Here is a 22,100-nt window from a genome sequence, read left to right as displayed (position 1 = left end):
CGCCCTCTGCCTGATCAGTCAGTGCAGAGAGACGCCGGGAAGATGGCGCCGAGGAGCTGCAAGCAAGACAGGTGAGTATGTGTTTTATTATTTTTATTGCAGCAGCAGCACAGCTATGGGGCAATAATGGACGGTGCAGAGCACTATATGGCACAGCTATGGGGCAATAATAAACGGTGCAGAGCACTGTATGGCACAGCTATGGGGCAATAATGGTGCAGAGCACTGTATGGCACAGCTATGGGGCAATAATGGTGCAGAGCACTGTATGGCACAGCTATGGGGCAATAATGGTGCAGAGCACTGTATGGCACAGCTATGGGGCAACGGTGCAGAGCACTATATGGCACAGCTATGGGGCAATAATGGTGCAGAGCACTGTATGGCACAGCTATGGGGCAATAATGGTGCAGAGCACTGTATGGCACAGCTATGGGGCAATGGTGCAGAGCACTATATGGCACAGCTATGGGGCAATAATGGTGCAGAGCACTGTATGGCACAGCTATGGGGCAATGGTGCAGAGCACTATATGGCACAGCTATGGGGCAATTATGAACGGTGCAGAGCACTATATGGCACAGCTATGGGGCAATTATGAACGGTGCAGAGCACTGTATGGCACAGCTATGGGGCAATAATAAACGGTGCAGAGCACTGTATGGCACAGCTATGGGGCAATAATGGTGCAGAGCACTATATGGCACAGCTATGGGGCAATAATGGTGCAGAGCACCAGGGAAACAAGCATGGTGCTCACACTCATTCTGAACCTATGGTAAGTTGAATCACATTCTCATTATGTCATAATTATATGATAAGTATGCACTAAGCTCCATCCCTCCATAACCCCACCCCCATATGACCAAAGCCCCGCCCCTGCCCCACCCCCACCGGGCCATGGAAAACTGGTCTTGCTTAAAGCCGGTCCCTGGTGCAAAAAAGGTTGGGGACCTCTGATATAGACTGCTTATCCTTAGCGCATGTGCCCAACACTAGCTGCTGGAAGATACCTGTGGGTCACACTTGTATCTATCTTACTGGTTGACTATACCTGTACCTCTATGCACTGAGCCAGGTGCTTCTCGTGGTCATATTTATGTTTTATTCTATTGGCTTTTTTCAGCGCAAATATTTTTTCCTTTTTATTTTAGACTTGATAACAATTCTATTCGCAGCAGGAAAGTAGCCTCTTGACACCTTGCGCCACCTGTATATTTATCTTCTAAAACTAAAAATAGTGCATTAATCAGAGAAGTCATTTACGTAGGACAAAAAACAGCTTTATTACAAGTGATTTAATAAAGACCAATTGCGTTTAATATACTTGCAAAAGCTACAATGATAATCAGACCGCACAACACAAACTCTCTATATTACTTGTTATTCTTTTAAATTATGTTGTTGAGGAAATATAAAGTAATAGAAATTACTAATTTAACATTCGCATATGCTCATTGAGGGAGATGGGAGGCATTTAAAGAGGCGGATGTGTAGTACCCTGCGGCAGCCATTATCACAAGACTGCCAATTCCGTGAGTAGTTCCGTCTCGCAGCCACCAACACCGCTAACAGCTGACCGACGAGTGTGCTGGATCCTGACCGATCAGACATTGATGACCTATCTTGAGCTCTTTAAATAAAACTGCCTAAGTAAATGTAAAGTATATAAGCAATTTAAAATATTTCACATTTTCCCCGACTAGGAAATAATTTTTTTTTCTAACTTTTGCTGCTGAAAAACTCTTACCAGTTAAGTCAGTCTTCTCCTAATTCACAGCTCACTCAAAGACAGAGGAGGGTTTCGGCCTAACTATTAAACAAAACCAAACATCCAATTTCCTTCATATTGAGCATGAACAGAAAATCCATCAGAACAAACACGGAAATTAGTTAAGTGAGAACTTGGTTGGCAACATGGCGAAAGGAGCCATGCAATAGAATGACCCAGAAAAATCTGCACAAGTACATTAGTAAGTTGAAATAATTCTACATCTCCTCAACAGTAAAACAACTTTCTGTTTCATACAATAACAAAGAGGAACCAAAACCATAAGTGTGAAATTTACACATTTTGTGTTCATCTGTTCACATTTTAAACACCATCCTTCACAGCAGACTTAACAGAAAATTAACACTGGACAGTGGCTTCATAAACAGGCTCCTGATGTCCCTGCAAAATAAGCAATGAAAATATTTCAGACACATTAAAAATTGTATATTGAAATAAAAACATATTTAAACTAATTTATAAAATAGAAAAGACATTCTATGTATAATTTTTTGGGCACACCCAGCAGAATATTTTTTTTCTAAATGGCACAGTATTGAAATTCAACACATTTGAATTAATTTATACAGTATGTTCACTACAGAAGAACAAACTTTTTTTCCTTTGGCACTTTCAAGATTGGTGGTGACACGGTCAGTGTCGTGTTGTTCAGTGGAAAAAAGTGAATCTCAGATTTGCAAGAAAGATTAAAGATTGCTATTTAAATGGCTGCAGTATGGTTTCGGCAGCAGAGCAATAAGGATGGTGTGCCAAACAAAGCCATCAGTGATCGGTAGAATGATAGAATGTTAAGAGTTGGAAGGAACCTTCAGGGTCAGTGTGTCTAACCCCTTGCTCAATTCTGAACAGCCAATCGCAGCATTTCTCAGTGTTTCAGCCAGATTGCCTGAAACACTGATGTCCCAGCCTATGATGGGTGCTCCAGGCATCGCCTAGAACTGATTGGAGCAATCAACTATCACATCAATCGCAGGGCACAGCCGTGGTGTGACTGCGCTGTGTCCTGCCTAGGATCGCATCTGTAAGAGCACCGATCCTAGGCCGGTGCCTAGCAACACCAGTGTCACCAGGGCCAGCTCTGATTGGTGTAATCGATGTAATCATCGATCACACCAATGACAGGGCACAGAAGCGGTATGACCACTGTGACTGCTCTGCAGGTACTCACAATAGCCGAGGATTCCTGCAGAGTGGTCACACTACAGGATTTGCTGCTGTGCCTTGTGGTGCCACAGAAGCCTGTGACACCACAATCCCTGCTGAACAAAGAACAGAGACGAAAGACGACAAGAGACAAGTGTTTTGATCACTGCTAATCTCTCTTCATCCACACCAATCCCTCCCATCCCCTTCCCTCCTTTTACCCCCTTCACCCCCCTTTGTGCCACCTCTGTATGCACATTTAGCAACCGCCGAGCGTTGGTTGGTGACGCAGTTCACCGATCAACTCGTGCTTGCTTTTCTTTTTCACCATCTTTGCGCCACCTCCGTGCGCACATCCAGAAGTTGCCGAGCTTTGATGAGCGACGGAGTTCACTCATCAGAGCTTGTGCCTGCTGTTTTAGACACTTCATTTTTTTTCTCCCTGGTTGTGCTTTTTTTTTTTTTCTTTCCAGACAAAAGTTTACACCAAACACTATCCCCCCCATACACAGTTAAAAATAAAGTACTGACCAAATCACCATATTCATAAAAAAAATGTCCCGCCCATCCCGTTCGTCTCAACAATGCTATTCAGTGGAGGAGGCATATGCTTTCTTTCTTCCGACATGGATAGCGAGGATCCCACATTAATTTCTCACTCATCATCCTCCTCATATCCTGCTGAACCTCCACGCAAACATCCCAAGACAGAGGAGGAAGCAGCACCCACCATTCCAGAAGATGAACCAGTGCACCCCATTACGGACCTCGCCCCCCAAAAATTATGAGCCACTGATTCCTGATTTTGTGGCAGAATCAGGAATACAGTTTGACACCACCGGCCTCACAGAATTACTTTTTCAAAGTCTTTTTCTCTGAGGATTTTGTTAACCTCATGGTGGGATAAACTAATTTATATGCTCATAAATTTTGGGCACAAAACTCCGGTTCATCATTTTCTAACTTGTCTCCTGTAGACGCAGTTGAAATGATTCAGTTTTGGGGCCTGGTCCTTCACATGGGGATCCTGAAGAAGTCAGAACTTTGGCAATATTGGAGTGTTGATGTTTTATACAACTGTCCAGTGTTCCGAATGGTCATGGCCGGGACACTCTTTGAGACCATCCACAAATTCCTGCACTATACTTATAATGCAGTGTCCCCCACGAGATGACCCCAACTTTGACCGTCTGTTCAAAGTTTGGCCGGTCATCAAACACTTCAACAAAAAGTTTTCTAAAGTGTACGTGACACAAAGGGACATCTGCGTGGATGAGTCCTTAGTTCATTTTCAGGGAAGGCTCAGATTCTGTCAGTACTTGCCGTACAAGGGGGCCAGGTACGTAATTAAACTCTATAAGCTGCGTGAGAGAACCTCAGGGTACACCCAGAGGTTTAGAGTTTACGAAGGGAAGGACACTCGGATTGAACCAGCTGAATGTTCCCCTGTCCTGAGAGTGGGAAAATTGTGTGGGATTTGGTGCACCCACTGCTGGATAAAGGTTATCACTTCTACACGGATAACTTTTATACCAGCATCCCACTCTTCAAATCACTCTCTGAGTGAGGTAGCACAGCCTGCGGTACTGTCCACAAAAATCAGAGAGGCCTCCCGAAAACGCTACTTGGGCAGATGATCAGAAGGGGTGACAGCAGAGCCCAATGTAGCAACCACCTGCTGGTGGTCAAGTACAAGAGGGATGTCTTTCTTGACCACCATACACGGTGATGGCAGCGCCCTCGAAACGGTACGAGATACCTCTGCACAGGTCAGCAAACCGACCTGTGTGCTTGGGCACAACAAAAACATGTGGGGCGTTGATCTCTCTGATCAGGTCCTTCAACCATACAGTGCTTTGAGAAAGGCCAAGGTGTGGTACAAAAAGCTGGCCGTCAACATCGTACAGAAGGCAATGCTCAATGCTTTCGTGCTGTTACGATGTGCAGGCCACACCGATATGTTGTACCTTCAGTTCCAGGAGATAGTGATTATGGCCCTGATATTTCGGACTCCGGAAGAAGCTGGCCTCAGTATTTCTGGAACTGAATGTGCTTGTATCATACCAGATCAGTATTTCCCGGGGGAGGTCCCTCAAACTGGAAAAAAGCGAAGTTGCAAAAAAGGTGCCAACTGTGTTACAAAAGGGGAATACGCAAAAACACCATTGATCAATGCGACACTTGCCCCGAAAAATCTGGCCAGTGTATGAAAGAATTCAGATAGGTAATTTAGAGAAAAAATGAGGAAATATTATTTGCATAATAATTTGGAACAGTGTAAAACCTGCCTGCAGATTTTTTTTTTTAATGTGCCAATAATAGTTATTTAGCTATAATAAAAAAATCAATTTGAAGATGGCACCTGTGCAGTAGCAGCTATCGGATCACAGCTATAGACATCTATAGCTGCTACTGTGCAGGAGCCATTATAACATTGAATTTTTTTTTATAGCTGAATAACTATTATTGGCACATAAGACCTGCCAGCAGAAGTTGTTTTTTTTTGTGTGCCAATAATAATTGTAATGGCTGTAATAGTACATCCGATGTCAGTAAGGGGTTAATCATTATAATGGCGCCGACCTGACAGTGTCTGTAGATTACTGTGCACAATCCTGCTGACATTTGCCCTTTAACCCTTTTCCCCTCAAGGGTGGTTTGCACGTTAATGGCTAATTTTTACAATTCTGACCACTGTCCCTTTATGAGGTAATAACTCTGGAACGCTTCGACGGATCCTAGCGATTCTGAGATTGTTTTTTCTTGACATACTGTACTTCACGTTAGTGGTAAAATTTCTTAGATATAACTTTTGTGTGTAAAAAAAAAATAGGTCACACAAAATACTTAATACAAAACTTTTCCCACTTGTCTACTTTACATCAGCACAATTTTGGAACCAAAATTTTTTTTGGGTAAGAAGTTATAAGGGTTAAAATTTGACCACCAATTTCTCAACAAAATTGACAAAACCATTTTTTTTTTAGGTACCACCTCGCATTTGAAATCCCTTTGAGGGGTCTATATGGCAGAAAATACCAAAAACTTACACCATTCTAAAAACTGCACCCCTTAAACTGATCAAAACCACATTCAAAAAGTTTATTAACCCTTCAGGTGTTTGCAGAAGCAACGTGGAAGGAAAAAAATGAACATTTAACTTTTTAGTCACGATAAGTCACAAAAATTATCTTTTAGCAACAATATTTTTATTTTCACAGTGGTAAAAGGAAATGGACAAATTAAGTTGTTGTGCAATTTCTCCTGAGTACGCCGATACCCCATATGTGAGGGAAAACCACTGTTGGCGCAGGGCTCAGAAGGGAAGGAGCGGTGTTTGACCTTTTCAAACCAAAATTGGCTGGATTTGAGATCTGATGCCATGTCGCATTTGGAGAGCCCTTGATGTGCCTAAAAAGTACAAACCCCCTACAAGTGACCCCATTTTGGAAACTGGACCCCCTAAGAAACTCATCTAGATGAGTGGTGAGAACTTTGAACCCCCAAGTGTTTCATTAAAGTGACGTTTTGGAATGCAGACTTTGATGGAATGGTTTGCGGGCGTCCTGTTCCATTTTCAGAGCCCCCGATGTGCCTAAGCAGTAGAAACCCCCTACAAGTGACACCATTTTGGAAACTAGACCCCCTAAGAAACTCATCTAGATGAGTGGTGAGAACTTTGAACCCCCCAGTGTTTCATTAAAGTGACGTTTTGGAATGCAGACTTTGATGGAATGGTTTGCGGGCGTCCTGTTCCATTTGCAGAGCCCCTGATGTGCCTAAGCAGTAGAAACCCACCCATAAGTGACCCCATTTTGGAAACTAGTTATTTTCCAGTCATCTACTATTCTAGTATAATTGCAATGTTTTGGAACAAACTGCCTATGAATACAGTATCTTTAAAAAAAAAAAACACTCAAAATGCATGTTCCAAATTATTATGCACAGCAGAGTTTTCAACCTTTTTTTTATTTTGAACAAAAAAGTGGTCAATTGTGAAGTTATAAGCATTATCAGCTTATTATAAAATGAAATCAAACAGTTTTCAAGTGAAAACTTTTTTCTAGGTGATGTTACATTTGCACATAGGACCACTTGTTCGAAAGAAGCTTCTGAACTTTCTCGTCCATTGAATGTCAGTTTTTGGATGGTTTCTGCTTCAATTGTTTTGCATGTGGACAGAATCCCCTCCCAGAGCTGTTGCTTAGATGTGAACTGCCTCCCGCCATCATAGACACTCCTTTTGATGCTCCAGAGGTTCTCAATGGGGTTGAGGTCAGGGGAAGATGGTGGCCACACCATAAGTTTGTCCTCTTTTTATGCCCATAGCATCAAGAGATGCAGATGTGTATTTTGCAGCATGAGACGGTGCATTATAATGCATGAAAATGATCTTGCTGCGGAAAGCACGGTTCTTCCTCTTGAACCATGGCAGGAAGTGTTGTTTTAGAAACTCCACATAGATTATGGAGTTCACCTTTACCCCTTCAGGGATCATAAAGGGGCCGACAATCTCTCTCCCCATGATTCCAGCCCAAAACATTACTGCACCTCCTCCTTGTTGGCGCCTTAGCCGTGTTTTCATGGGGTGTCCATCAACCAGCCATCCTCCACTCCATCCATCTGGACCATCGAACATTGCACAGCACTCATCGGTGAACAAAACAGTTTGGAAGTCAGTCTTCATGTATCGTTTGGCCCACTGGAGCCGTTTCTGCTTGTGTGCAGTAGATAGAGGTGGTTGACAGGATGGCTTACGCACAGATGTAAACCTCTGAAGGACCCTGCATCTTGTTGTTCTGGGGACGTTGGAGGCACCAGCAGCTTCAAAAACTTGTCTGCTATGACAAGGCATTTTTGCAGCTGCTCTTAACCTTACGCAATTGCCTGTTGGAAAGAGTCCTCAATTTTTCCTCATCAGCACGCACACGTGTGTGCTGGGAATCAGCTACATACTTCTTGATTGTGCGATGATCACGATGAAGTGTCTTGGCAATGTTGATTGAAGTCATGCCTTGACCTAAATACTCATTTGTTGCTTCTCAGCAGCCGACATCCTTTTTTTCCCATTTTGGCAAAAAAATGTAGGCGGCTTAATAATGTGGAACAGCCTTCTTAAGTAGTCTTGCCTTTATTTGGACACACCTGCCAAACTAATTTGCACAGGTATCTGCAATTGCTTTCAGTGATATAAAGAGCCCTGACACACATCACCATCAATGAGTTTAAATGACAAACAAAAAAAATTCTAACCTTATCACTCCTAAACTCTTTGTGCACAATAATTTGGAACACAGTGTATGTGCCAATAATAATTGTTATTCAGCTATAAAAAAAAAAAAAAAAAAAAATCTATTTGAAAATGGCGCCCACTACGCCTGCACAGTAGCAGCTATCAGAGTCTATATCTGTGGTCTGATAGCCGCTAGTGAACTGTCAGCAGTCTGCATTATGAATACCTAATCAGAGCACCACATAAAGACCCCCCCCTTGCAGGCCGCTCCGGAGCACGAGCATACAGTTAGGTCCATATATATTTGGACAGGGACAACATTTTTCTAATTTTGGTTATAGACATTACCACAATGAATTTTAAACAAAACAATTCGGATGCAGTTGAAGTTCAGACTTTCAGCTTTCATTTGAGGGTATCCACATTAAAATTGGATGAAGCGTTTAGGAGTTTCAGCTCCTTAACATGTGCCACCCTGTTTTTAAAGGGACCAAAAGTAATTGGACAATTGACTCCAAGGCTATTTCATGGACAGGTGTGGGCAATCCCTTCGTTATGTCATTCTCAATTAAGCAGATAAAAGGCCTGGAGTTGATTTGAGGTGTGGTGCTTGCATTTGGAAGGTTTTGCTGTGAAGTAAACATGCGGGAAAAGGAGCTCTCCATGCAGGTGAAACAAGCCATCCTTAAGCTACGAAAACAGAAAAAATCCATCCGAGTAATTGCTACAATAAATTGCTACAATATTAGGAGTGGCTAAATCTACAGTTTGGTACATCCTGAGAAAGAAAGCAAGCACTGGTGAACTCATCAATGCAAAAAGACCTGGGCGCTCACAGAATAATCTCCATGGTGAAGAGAAACCCCTTCACAACAGCAACCAAGTGAGCAACCCTTTCCAGGAGGTCGGCATATCAATATCCAAATCTACCATAAAGAGAGACTGCATGAAAGCAAATACAGAGGGTTCACTGCACAGTGCAAGCCACTCATAAGCATCAAGAATAAGGCTAGACTGGACTTTGCTAAAAAAAAAAAAAATCTAAAAAAGCCAGCACAGTTCTAGAAGAACATTCTTTGCACAGATGAAACCAAGATCAACCTCTCCCAGAATGATGGAAAGAGAAAAGTATGGCGAAGGCGTGGTACAGCTCATGATCCAAAGCATACCACATCATCTGTGTGAATACTTTTCTGCCCAATGATCTCATTGGGCAGAAAAGTATTCACATCGATTTTTCTGGCTAACACGGTACCACAATACAATTTGTTATTGTACATCACATCATCTGTAAAACACGGCGGAGGCAGTGTGATGGCTTGGGCATGCACGGCTGCCAGTGGCACTGGGTCACTAGTGTTTATTGATGTGACACAGGACAGAAGCAGCCAAATGAATTCTGAGGTATTCAGAGCCATACTGTGTGCTCAGATCCAGCCAAATGCAGCCAAACTGATTGGTCGTCATTTCATACTACAGATGGACATTGACCCAAAACATAAAGCCAAAGCAACCCAGGAGTTTATTAAAGCAAAGAAGTGGAATATTCTTGAATGGCCAAGTCAAGTCACCTGATCTCAACCCACTTGAGCAGCATTTCACTTGTTAAAGACTAAACTTCACACAGAAAGGCCTACAAACAAACAGCAACTGAAAACCACTGCAGTGAAGGCCTGGCAGAGCATCAAAAAGGAGGAAACACAGCGTCTGGTGATGTCCATGAGTTCAAGTCTTTAGGCAGTCATTGCCAACAAAGGGTTTTCAACCAAGTACTAAAAATGAACATTTTATTTAAAATTATTTAATCTGTCCAATTTCTTTTGGTCCCTTTAAAAACAGGGTGGCACATGTTAAGGAGCTGAAACTCCTAAACCCTTCATCCAATTTTAATGTGGATACCCTCAAATGAAAGCTGAAAGTCTGAACTTCAACTGCGTCTGAATTGTTTTGTTTAAAATTCATTGTGGTAATGTCTATAACCAAAATTAGAAAAATGTTGTCTCTGTCCAGATATATAGGGACCTATCATTAACTAAAAACTGAAAATAAAGATTACTTAACAGCCACAAGACGGATCTCATCAACCAAAGTATCATTTTAATCAGTATAACGATGGCGCTGACCTGACACCGTGTGTAGGCTGCTGTACACAATCCTGCTGACAGGTTCCCTTTAAGTCTCATCTTAGTCTTTTTGCAAACTAAACATTCCCAGATCTTTTAACTGTTCCTCGTAGGACATACTTTGCAGTCCGCTCACCATCCTGGTAGCTTTTCTCTGAACTTGCTCCAGTTTTTCAATGTCTTGTATAAAATGTTTTGCCCAGAGCTGGACACAGTATTCCAGGTGAGGCCTGACCAAGGAGGCGTAAAGGTGGATAATTACTTCACGTGACCTAAACTCTAGGCTTTGTTAGGCAGTGTATCAGCTATTTGTATGCCTGAAGGTATCCATTTGAGCTGAGGTGGTAAAAGGAAATGTATTAATTTGTAAAAAGTTTCAACCAAAGTTGGATTGCTCTGCAGCATGTGTTCGGAGCGAGCTCACTTTAAATTGACCCTTTTTAGGTGATCTAAAAGTCCCAAACCGTCATCTAAGAAAGTATTGCAGCAACAGAAATATTTAATGCAGAGTTTTTGCTAAGCTTGTATTCGCTAAACTTGAGGATTTGTGCGCTAAAAAAAAGTCTAAGACACTCCACCCTGCTTTCTGATTGGACAATGTGACCTGTGTAAGTAGCGCTGGCCATTCTAAGAACGGAGGGGAGAGTCTCAAGGCTTCCAAAGCACAGTAAGCATTATACTGTCTGAAAAGCCGAGTGGCCACTTTGTGATGGCTGCTATACGATTATCTTCTCATGTACTTTTGACTCTTTATGTAGAGAGGATTCATAAAAGTGTTAAGGCACAAATATTTAATTGTTCTTTTTGAAGATCCATTACAAAAAATGTGTGCGCAAAGAAACTGTGAAATCAGACATAGGAACCAGAAGTGGTTTAGTCTTTAATTGTACCAAAATTAAAAAATAAAGTCAATTTGCAATAAATCTTAATTTAAAATTTGGGTATACAGCTCTATGAAAAACCTATGCATCACTGGAGCAATAGACCGCAAACCAACTGTGTAATCTGATCCAGAAATGAAACAGCCTTTTACAATAAGCGGTCATTATGGGATTGCTCATTGTAGTAACCTCCCACTCAAGCATTTCTGTCCCCTCATGATCCCGGGTCTATCTCCTGGGGTGGGCTTGTATCACTGCATTGGATGAGTACATTCTCTATTTACTGCAATTTTTGATCACCATCATGATTCCTATGGATCAATTTTTTGCATTGGCTGTATCTATCTGAATTCCAAGGGGTTCTTTCATTGCTTATTTACACGTTGTGCCTAATAATTTATGTCTCTATATGCCATGGCTATTAAGGCATTTTGTTGTTTATCTTATATGCTAAAAAGATTCCTTTCAACTGCTGGTGACCCTACTACTATATGGGTCTGTTCCCCTTGCTTGGTCTATTGCCGATTATATCAATAGATTTATCTAGTACCACTGTCTGTCATATACTTATATGATTTTTCTAATTGATGGATGCCAGAGAAGGTATACCATAGTGAGAACCATTGTCTAATTTATTTCTATATGGTCTCTCTAATAGATATAGGCCACTGAATCACACTATAGCCCTTTATTGCTATTGGTGTTTGTTTTCTGTTAGTTTGTCCCTTCAGGGAGAGCAAACGTTGAGGCGGGGCGCAGTGTCGGACTTAGAGTGCCAACCCCGCGGCAAAACAGGGTAAGGGTACCGTCACACATTGAAATTTTCATCGCTGCGACGGCACGATTCGTGACGTCGCAGCGTCGTATGATCATCGCTCCAGCGTCGTAGACTGCGGTCACACGTTGCAATCACGGCGCTGGAGCGATGCCGAAGCCCCCGGGTAACCAGGGTAAACATCGGGTAACTAAGCGCAGGGCCGCGCTTAGTAACCCGATGTTTACCCTGGTTACCAGCGTAAACGTAAAAAAACAAACAGTACATACTCACCCGTCGGTGTCCTTCAGGTCCCTTGCCGTCTGCTTCCTGCTCTGAGTGCAGCCGCTGCGCTCTGCTCTCACTTTCCGGCCGGCACTCAGAGCAGGAAGCAGACGGCAAGGGACCTGAAGGACACCGACGGGTGAGTATGTACTGTTTGTTTTTTTACGTTTACGCTAGTAACCAGGGTAAACATCGGGTTACTAAGCGCGGCCCTGCGCTTAGTTACCCGATGTTTACCCTGGTTACAAGCGAAGACATCGCTGGATCGCTGTCACACACAACGATCCAGCGATGTCAGCGGGTGATCAAGCGACGAAAGAAAGTTCCAAACGATCTGCTACGACGTACGATTCTCAGCAGGGTGTCTGATCGCAGTAGCGTGTCAGACACAGCGATATCGTAACGATATCGCTAGAACGTCACGAATCGTAACGTCGTAGCGATGGAGATTTCAATGTGTGACGGTACCCTAAGGTAGGGAGAGCAAACATCCCAACCCCTCGAGAGAATCTTTACTATTAAGGCTAAGACTGTTTGGTTTACTATTTCTCCTTGAACCCAATATATGGGTAATTTTACCATTAACTAATGAAAGGGGTTATTTTTTAGTTTAACCAAATCAGTTTACCAAGAAAAAGGGGACTGAATGAAGAAAATGAAGGCAGAATCAGGATAGGTCTGTTACAAGAGAGACACACAGGTTTGTATGAGCGCTGTTTAAACAAATAGTCAAGAAATGTTTAAATCAAGATCTGTCCTAAGGAAATTACTTGATTTTCACAAGAGAATATGTCACTAAATCAGGAGAAGACAGTTTTTGCTTTTATTTTATCCCCACTGATCCGCAGTATTCAAGGTACTGTTCCATCAGGAAGAAATTACGTTTTGAAGTTGTGACTGCAAGTGCAATGGAGCGTGAAGAAGCATTTCTAGCTTTTCAGAGTCACATTGTATTCCTTCCCTAGCCTCCAGGGGTTGATTGACAGGTCAGTGGGTACAACTTCAAAACATGATTTCTCGCTTTGGAGTGGGGAAGGGCAGGAGAAGATAGAGGAAAGAAGCAGAAACAGAAAAAGATTGTGTTGAGCTTTCTAACAAGTCTTTTACCTCACCCCATAATTAAATTTAGATCAACACTGCTCCGTACTGCTGTACAATTTTACTTGGTGTCTCTGCCGCCTTTCTCTGTGTGCTAACTAAGGAATAAAGAGTATGAATTCCTCTGTGTGTGTATAGAAAGTAACATAGCAGTTAGTCTCCTCATACCTGCAACTCTCAACATCAACTTTGAATGAAAGAAGCATTCCCATCAAAGTTTTCATTCTTTTAATATACTGCAATCATCAAATTACATCGCATTCTGTAGTTACAATTGCTCATTTTGCCTTTCTACCCAATACATTTTTCTCTTTTCCATTAGGCGTATGATATCATGTGATTTAAAACTGACTAGTTGAATCCTTCTAAGCTCTGTGTACAAACAGGAGGTCAATATGTTATGTATGAGTCATAAGTTACTGGAAAAGTCCCTGGCAGGGGGAGGAGTTTAAGAAGGGAATGATTTCTGCAGGGAAAAGAGACTTTCTAGAAAAGGATGAGAAAAAAAGAATTAACTGAGTAGAAGTGAAAAAAAATTAAGCAATTGTAAGGACACGGTGCTATATAACATGATGTCTGCAATCTATTAAAGAAGACTAAAACTGATGGAAGTGCTTATTTAAGGGTTAAAATGAAGCATACAAGAGATATAATGGATAATATATATATATATATTTTAAACATACATATATACACACACACGTTACAGAGCAAAAGTTAGGACACCTCATTTAAAGATTTTTCTGTATTTTCTTGACTATGAAAATTGTACATTCACACTGAAGGCATCAAAACTATGAATTAACACATGTGGAATTATATACTTAACAAAAAAAAGTGTGAAACAACTGAAATTATGTCTTATATTCTAGGTTCTTCAAAGTAGCCACCTTTTGCTTTGATGACTGCTTTGCATACTCTTTGCATTCTCTTGATGAGCTTCAAGAGGTAGTCACCGGGAATGGTTTTCACTTCACAGGTGTGCCCTGTCAGGTGTAATAAGTGAGATTTCGTGCCTTATAAATGGTGTTGGGACAATCAGTTGTGTAGTGCAGAAGTCTGGTGGATACACAGCCGATAGTCCTACTGAATAGACTGTTAGAATTTGTATTATGGCAAGAAAAAAGCAGCTAAGTAAAGAAAAAAGAGTGGCCATCATTACTTTAAGAAATGAAGGTCAGTCAGTCCGAAAAATTGGGAAAACTTTGAAAGTGTCCCCAAGTGCAGTTGCAAAAACCATCAAGATCTACAAAGAAACTGGCTCACATGAGGACCGCCCCAGGAAAGGAAGACCAAGAGTCACCTCTGCTTCTGAGGATAAGTTTATCCGAGTCACCAGCCTCAGAAATCGCAGGTTAACAGCAGCTCAGATTAGAGACCAGGTCAATGCCACACAGAGTTCTAGCAGCAGACACATCTCTACAACAACTGTTAAGAGGAGACTTTGTGCAGCAGGCCTTCATGGTAAAATAGTTTTGATGCCTTCAGTGTGAATGTACAATTTTCATAGTCATGAAAATACAGAAAAATCTTTAAATGAGAAGGTGTGTCCAAACTTTTGGTCTGTACTAATATATATAACAGCCCCTTCATTGGTACCATATAAACTGCAACAGGACAAAATGAAATAAAAAAAATCTGAAATTAATATTACTTAGGATAGGTGCTGAATGGGCCAAGCTGCTGCACCAGATACGATAAAATGCTTAGGTGAGTGACTCTGCTAAATGAAGGGGGCGTTTATTGATAACCACCCTTTTAAAAGACATTGTTTTTAAACAATGAAATGCATTAAAATTAAGAAAAAAAATAAATGAATGGCTTAGTATAGATTATAGGCTGTATATTTTTTTTTTCTTTACTTACAAATACTATTTGGGGGACTGATGACCAGCAGCTTACGGTTTCTGAACACCATTTTGATGAAGTGGATATCCACCCTTATAATCCTCTCTTGTCTCTTCATGTACATTCGGTTTGGAAGGATGCAATGAATTTTTGCATGGAGAAGGTTCTCTGTAACCAATGTTTTCTAAATGCTGATTAGTATCTAAGGAAAGCGTGGGGAAATGAAATATCATTTCTGATTTGCCTATGACATCAACCTCTTTAGCAAGACCTTTTTTAATTAAATTTATGGCCAGACTTCCTTGACCATACACCGATACTTCCTCAATGCTCTTCCCAAGATTTTTAACAGGCAAGATCATCAAGTCTTGGTTTTCAACAAAACTAATACAATAGTTAATGGCATCTTTGGACCAACTGTTTCCGGCGTCTGGCATCACGCCATGTAAAGAGCAATGGTAGGTTAGTGCTGGGAAGCAAGAAAGTTTTGTGGGAATTATTTTCAGTTCTTTGTAGTCCGAGTATGGAATGATTTTGTCAACTCCATAGTCAAGTAGGTACAATAAAATAAAGTTCATGTTAATACTCATTATTTCTGCCCTACACCATTCTTCTTCGTCAAATGACCGTACAAGACATGAAGATCCTGGTTTTAATGAATCCCCAGCTATTGGGATAAGCTCATCTTGTATTTGCATTAACTGCGACAAAGCATCCATCATATTAACAGAGTCCGTCAGCTGCACAAAAAAACTAGAGGGTGAATTAAATGAAGTAATGAACCCTGGACAAAGTTCTAATGATTTTAGACGATTCCTTGGAATCTGGGATGAAGAAATACTGGCCTGTGAGTGAGGGTTTGTTTTATCAAGATTTATATCAGCCAAGTTTAGTACGCTTTGAAGATATTGCAAAAGCAGAAGACCATCAACTAATATCTCCACTTGCCATGCATTAGTACACTCCAAAAATTCAAGAAATATTATCTTAATTTCCTTTTGCAAAATGGACTCTAAATGTGCAGCGAACACATTTTGACCAATTTGTTCAGTCCTGATCCATTTACAAACAATTGCTTGCTTAGGAATTGAACGTGCTTCCAATGAGAGTTTTTTGGCATTGTGCACACTTAGAATTTCACTTGCACCGTGGTCAACAAAGGACACTGCCATCCTCATTGCAGTTGGCATGAGTTTTTCAATAGAGGCACGGAGCCAAACTTGCATCTTTTCAGATTTTGCCAAACAAACCATTCCTTCTTTTATCTCCTTAACGGAAAGTCTGTTGCCAAACTGCTTGATGGTCTCAGCAATTTGTGAACTTAATTTGGACTCCTCAGGAAAATTTGCCAAGGTGACAAAAAGTGTTCCAGATTCCGAAAGAGAAAGGTTTTTAACTTTTTCTACCATACCAGGCTTCAATGTTTTGGTTCTAGGCATGTTAATGTTTTCATCAGCATTGGCTTCCTCTATAGCACTTTTATTTGACATATTAAAATAACCAAGATCAGATTTCAGAAGACAGTCCTTGGTAATTGCAGCAGGTGGTTTGGAAGAACATTGAAAGCCTTGAATGAGTGTTTCAGAAAGGGACTGACCTTCTAAAATTATATTGACCTCCCACTGAGGGTCATGTTTGCACATAAACTTGCAAGAGATTGGCTCACTTTTAACTTTCTCAGAAAACATTTCTGTAACATTGCTACTCCACTCAGTATGGTGCTGAAGCTTTTGAATGCCAGTGAGAAAAGCAGGGATGCTTAACCTGGGTATAGTTAAGAATTTTTCAGGAAGAGTAAAAATACAAGAAGAATCCACATTTGCTTTGTTACCATAATCAATAAACTCGACACAGAAACTGTCTTCAAGAATGTCTTTAATTTCTGCTCGATAGTACGCCTCATCATCTGGATATTGAGAAACAACTACAAGACCCTTCTGAAGATCTTTTTCATTAAGGACTTGGAATGATATTTTATTCAGCTCTTCCACGAGCTGAAAAATCTCAACCTCCTGTTTGGCAAGTTGCACGAAAAAACTAGAAGGACTGTCTACATGGGAAACATAAACAAGACAGGTAGTATCTGCCTCTAGAAATATTGGGGGAAGGTCAACTGACTTTACAAGCTTAGGGCTGCAAGAAACACTCTTGTCATTGAGTAGGTCTATTGACTTTGCAACATGCAACAAATCTGACTTTTTATGGGGTGTACTCCTAGGCAAAGGGTCATAACTATCTGATTCATGCTGATTTTTCAAAGTGTTAGAGTCTTCACAGTCAGTCAGTTTTTCCTTACTAGCAACAGATTTAATCCCAAATTTTTTAATTTCTTGGTTTATTGATATATTTTTACTATATAATTCTACTTCCAGTTGTCCTTCATTGTTTCTAGCTACTACAAATGCATTTAAAAGTTGATCAAAACATTGCTCTTCAAACCAGGCTTTGGCCTCGATCGTGAGATGAGATTCTTTCATGCCAGCCAGATAGCAGGGAACAGCTAGCATTGGTTGAAATAAAATATCATCAGCGTCTTCAGGGATAGGAAGCAGTTCACTACTTTTCACCATATGGCTATCTCCAAAATCGACAAAAAAAGCCAAGAACAGAGAGGAGGATTTCACGGGGCACGACAATACCCTGTAAAAATTGTGATCTTCGGCATGCTTAACAATACAGAGCTCATTAGGTTTTGTTGCTGGCTTTAGGTTGTTACCTAGCTTTTCTACAGACTTCATCAACGAGTCTAAGATCTTCTCATTTTTTAAAAGATGGCAGTAAAATCTTCCAGTATTGTAAATAAAACTCACATATACATCTTCTCTACTTCCTACTTCAAGGTCAAAACTGGAGTAGCAATATGTATGCAAACGGAGACTCTGAACATTTTTTCTCAGAACTAGATTACCCTTGTCTGTCAACAGTTTGCTTGCATTGCCAAAACAGGTTTCCAAATTTACTGCGATACGCAGATCCTCCGAACCACTACTGAACAAGGCAACAATGGTGCATTTCAGCATGACAGAAGACTGAACAAGGCTTTTAAAATCTTCACAAGCATTAGCAGACCATTCGAGGGGAACAGACGGAGGTGAAAACGCGTCATGTAAAGAGCATTGAAAAGCCTGGCATTCCAGTTCAAGAAACTGTGGTTTAATTTTGCGAAGCTCAGAAATCAACACCTTTTCGGTACTCCCATAGTCAATGAAAATAACCACACATTCGTGAGCCGAAACATATTTCACAACAGCTGCTCGATAATACTTGCCATTTTTGGAGGATTTTGCAATACAAGCAACTTGTCCATGTTGGTATAGGCTGTCACAACAGCTGTAGACTTTTTGCACATCTTCCATTAAGGTCGAGAGTTTAGAAGCATTGCCCGACACTTGACACCAGAAATTAGCTGGTGAATCCACATGAGAAACTATTACATCCATTACAGCCCCAGGTTTGAATATAGGCTGTTTAAAACAAATTGCGAAAATCCCAGGTGTTACTAAATCACTGGCTGGTGTACAAAATGAATACTTTTGCTCTGCTGGTTTAATTTTCAAGGGCAAAGAATCTAATGACACAACTGCTTCCATGCAGATGTGTTTCCTAGTATTTTTAGTTCTTTTACCTTTGCTAATGAATGTTCTTTTAGGTATCTCGTGTTGAGTGTTGTAGTTTGAGAACTGACTGTGCAAATTTATTGAATTTGAATTTAAATCCACTTTCCAGAATTCGGCAAATCCAGATTTCACCAAAAGGGTAACAATATCTAAAGAGTTGGAACTCTCTGAAAGCCGCATTTCCACTACATATTTGCACTTTTGTTTTGCAACAACATGGCAAAGAAGAGCTTTCCCATTCACGGTTTGTTTAAATAAGTCATTTGCAGCCTTTACCCACACATCATCAAATGGCCAGGCATATGCTAAAGAGCAGCACATTGCTAATGCAGGCCAAACGCTGAACTCTGGCAACAGCACCTTTACGTCATAGAAAGGAATGGTCTCCGTATTCCCAAAGTCAATGAAATAAACAGAAATTTGTGGACTTAACACTTCAGTGACAACAGCTCGATAATAATGTCCATCCAATGCATAAAGTGCACAGCAAAGTTGACCGGGTTTAGGATCTTGTAATACCATCTCCATGAGCTCACATTTATTGTACTTTTCAGCAATCCCGGCCATCATCTCTGTAAAGCTTTTTTGGCTCTCATCAATTCTAATCCAAAAATTTGAGGGGTTTACCACATATTCAACATATGCTACATATACGGATTCAACGTCCATTTTGACCGATTTGTAAGACACACTTTCGTTGTATTCCATCTCTATAAATTTGGACGTCTCAGGCTCAGAGATGGTTTGACACTTCTCAATGACTGGATCTGCAATGGCCATGTAAGGGTTCAAAGAGAATGAGGGTCCTTGCTTATCTGTTAAATGACAGTCTGCGGTGAACTCAAAGTCAGCATTGTACAATGATAAGTAGTATAGATGCTCTTCACTAGAGTAGTCCTTTATATGACCAATAACAACACGTCCCAACAAGGCCTCTTTAAACAGAGCTAGCTGTACATTTTTAACACTCTCTATATGGTCTTTGTCCCGAGATAAAGCACATGGGATCGTCATCATGGGTAAAGACAAGAATTCAGATTCCAACTTCTGCACATTGGTGATTGGTATGACTTCACTACAACCAATATCAATAAACCAAATCTTCATATCATTACATGAGATTAGTTTCTGGATAACTCCTCTATACCATGAACCATCTATCCTCTTGGCAGCACAGAGTATCCCAAAACTATCAAGCGAGGAACTTGTTTCTGTTACAGCAGATGCATAATGATCGCACATAGCAGTAGTCAATGTACTCAACTCTGTCTCCCATGACAGAACGTGACAAAAAAAATGATCTGGGCTTATGGCAGCAGAAATTTTTATTTTTTCCATGATATTAGTACACAACTTCGGTCTTAGATGATCCAATAGCTTTTGGAAACGGGGCAGGCTGTCTGGAGTGACATCAGGACATATTTCCTTCTGTTGGAGTAAGTCTGGCATTCGTTTGCAGTGAGAGTTTGCTGGTAACTTGTGTTGGAGCTCAACAAGAAGGCAAAAAGTCTCAGAATCCACATACTTTGCTAAACTGAGCTCGATGGCATAGCTTATGACTTTTGGTATTTCTAGAAGAATAACTTGATGGAGCAAGAAAGTTTTTACATTTCCGTGAAGCTGTTGCCCGATCAAGGATGAAAAATAATTTATGGCTCTTGGGGGCCACTTCTCTGCAAGCGGAAGTAAATTAGAAATGATTCCATTGACCACTTTAGGGGGGAGAATAAACAATTCACCGGTAGCAGAAGCAATTTGTGAAGAGTGAACTTTGATGACATTGCCTTGATCTATTAGTGCAACTTCAAATTTCTGATTGACTTTATCTAAAATTTTTCCTCTGTGCCATGTTCCCAAAGGTTTATCTTGTACCAAGCAGAACCGCCCGATATCAATGTCCTCTGTATTTTTTGTAACAAGCTGTATTTCGTTCTGTAGGATATGGTAGTCCAACTCGGCATCCGATAGATATGTTCCTTGAAATTTTATCAGAACATCTCCAGACTTTAAACTGATGTTTAAGATCTTCAAGTCCATTTCAAAGTTGCAACTTTCGGTTAAAGACATACAGTCCATTACATCTGAAAAAGAAAAAAAAAAAATACAGTTAAATAAAATGTAGGATCATTTTTGTTTTTACATTTAATTATGGTTTTTCACTGCATTTTGTGGTTTCATAAACTAAAATGTAATTTACATTAAAAAGAATTTCGCAATAGGAGCCTACCGTAAATACAGTGAATCTCTAAACACTAACACCAATCGTATTTAGGGTGGCAGTGTTTAGGCGTTTTATTTTGCATCCAAAACCTTCACATTTCCCGAAAGTTATGCACAGTTTTGTTTTTTAAAACCTTTATCAGTTCGTCTACTTTCAAGCGGAAAACATGCTGCAAAAATGCTTTAAGAATTGACATGCTGCAGATTTTCAAAAATACTGCAGTGCTCAAATTCAACCCGAACAAAAAAAAAAAAAAAACACACGCTGGAAAGCCAACACGTGTGAACATACTCTTTACGTCAGAAAATACTTCCAATGCATAGCTTCAATGAACACAGCAAAATGTAGTGTGAAATAACCTGTCAAAAAACTACAAGGATATTAGCAAATCCATGTATCGTACTGCAGGAGAGTGCTTTTGCAAATGCTTATAGGGTACAATTTCTTTGAATGCACTGGCGTATTTTTTTCGGGGAATTTTACCTGAAAAATATGCATTATATTGATGGCTTATAAAGCTACAGCATGGGCCTACAGTGGATTGCGAAAGTTCTTAAGTTCTCCTGCTCGCGGTGCCACCTGACAGGTGCTGCGAGTTCACGGCCAATGAACTTAGTTCACCTTTCTGACGTCAGCGTGAGCGCCGTGGGAAAATTTCTCACGGCGCTTGCGCCGACGTCACATAGCTGAAGTGAGGTCATTGGCCGTATATATATCTATATAATTGTCTAAGGGGTACTTCCGTCTTTCTGTCGGCAACTTCCGTCACGGAAATCCCGGGTCGCTGATCGGTCGCGCCAGCTGCCTGTCGCGACCAATCAGCGACGGGCACAGTCTGATTAGTCCCTCCTTACTCCCCTGCAGTCAGCGCCCGGTCCATACTCCCCGCAGTCAGTGCCCGCTCCATACTCCCCTCCAGTCACCGCTCACACAGGGTTAATGCCAGCGGTAACGGACCGCATTATGCCGCGGGTAACTCACTCCGTTACTGCCGCTATTAACCCTGTGTGACCAAGTTTTTACTATTGATGTTGCCTATGCAGCACAGCATCAATAGTAAAAATATCTAATGTTAAAAATAATAATAATACAAAAAATCATTATA

At 40.9% G+C, this 22,100-nt stretch overlaps 1 protein-coding gene across 6 annotated transcripts in view; it reads right to left on the bottom strand.

The window, feature by feature from the left end:
- Nucleotides 1–1,267: 1,267 nt before the first annotated feature.
- The window catches only part of TDRD15 (tudor domain containing 15), a 122,009-nt gene continuing 101,176 nt past the window's right edge, over nucleotides 1,268–22,100 (bottom strand). For 3 of the 6 annotated variants that reach the window (XM_077291493.1, XM_077291492.1, XM_077291495.1), the window contains 2 exons: nucleotides 15,176–20,855; nucleotides 1,268–2,173 (listed from right to left, as the gene is read on the bottom strand). In XM_077291493.1, coding sequence (XP_077147608.1) covers nucleotides 15,208–20,850 — 5,643 coding nt within the window. In that variant the 5' untranslated portion in view covers nucleotides 20,851–20,855 and the 3' untranslated portion in view covers nucleotides 1,268–2,173; nucleotides 15,176–15,207. The remainder of the gene's footprint in view (nucleotides 2,174–15,175; nucleotides 20,856–22,100) is intronic. The other 3 variants (XR_013221986.1, XR_013221985.1, XR_013221984.1) reach the window with 2 other exon arrangements.

Source organism: Ranitomeya variabilis, chromosome 2, assembly GCF_051348905.1.
Source record: "Ranitomeya variabilis isolate aRanVar5 chromosome 2, aRanVar5.hap1, whole genome shotgun sequence".
Taxonomy (NCBI): Eukaryota; Metazoa; Chordata; class Amphibia; order Anura; family Dendrobatidae; genus Ranitomeya; species Ranitomeya variabilis.
Note: the sequence above shows the minus strand (reverse complement) of the source record. Positions and strands in the feature narration are given on the sequence as shown.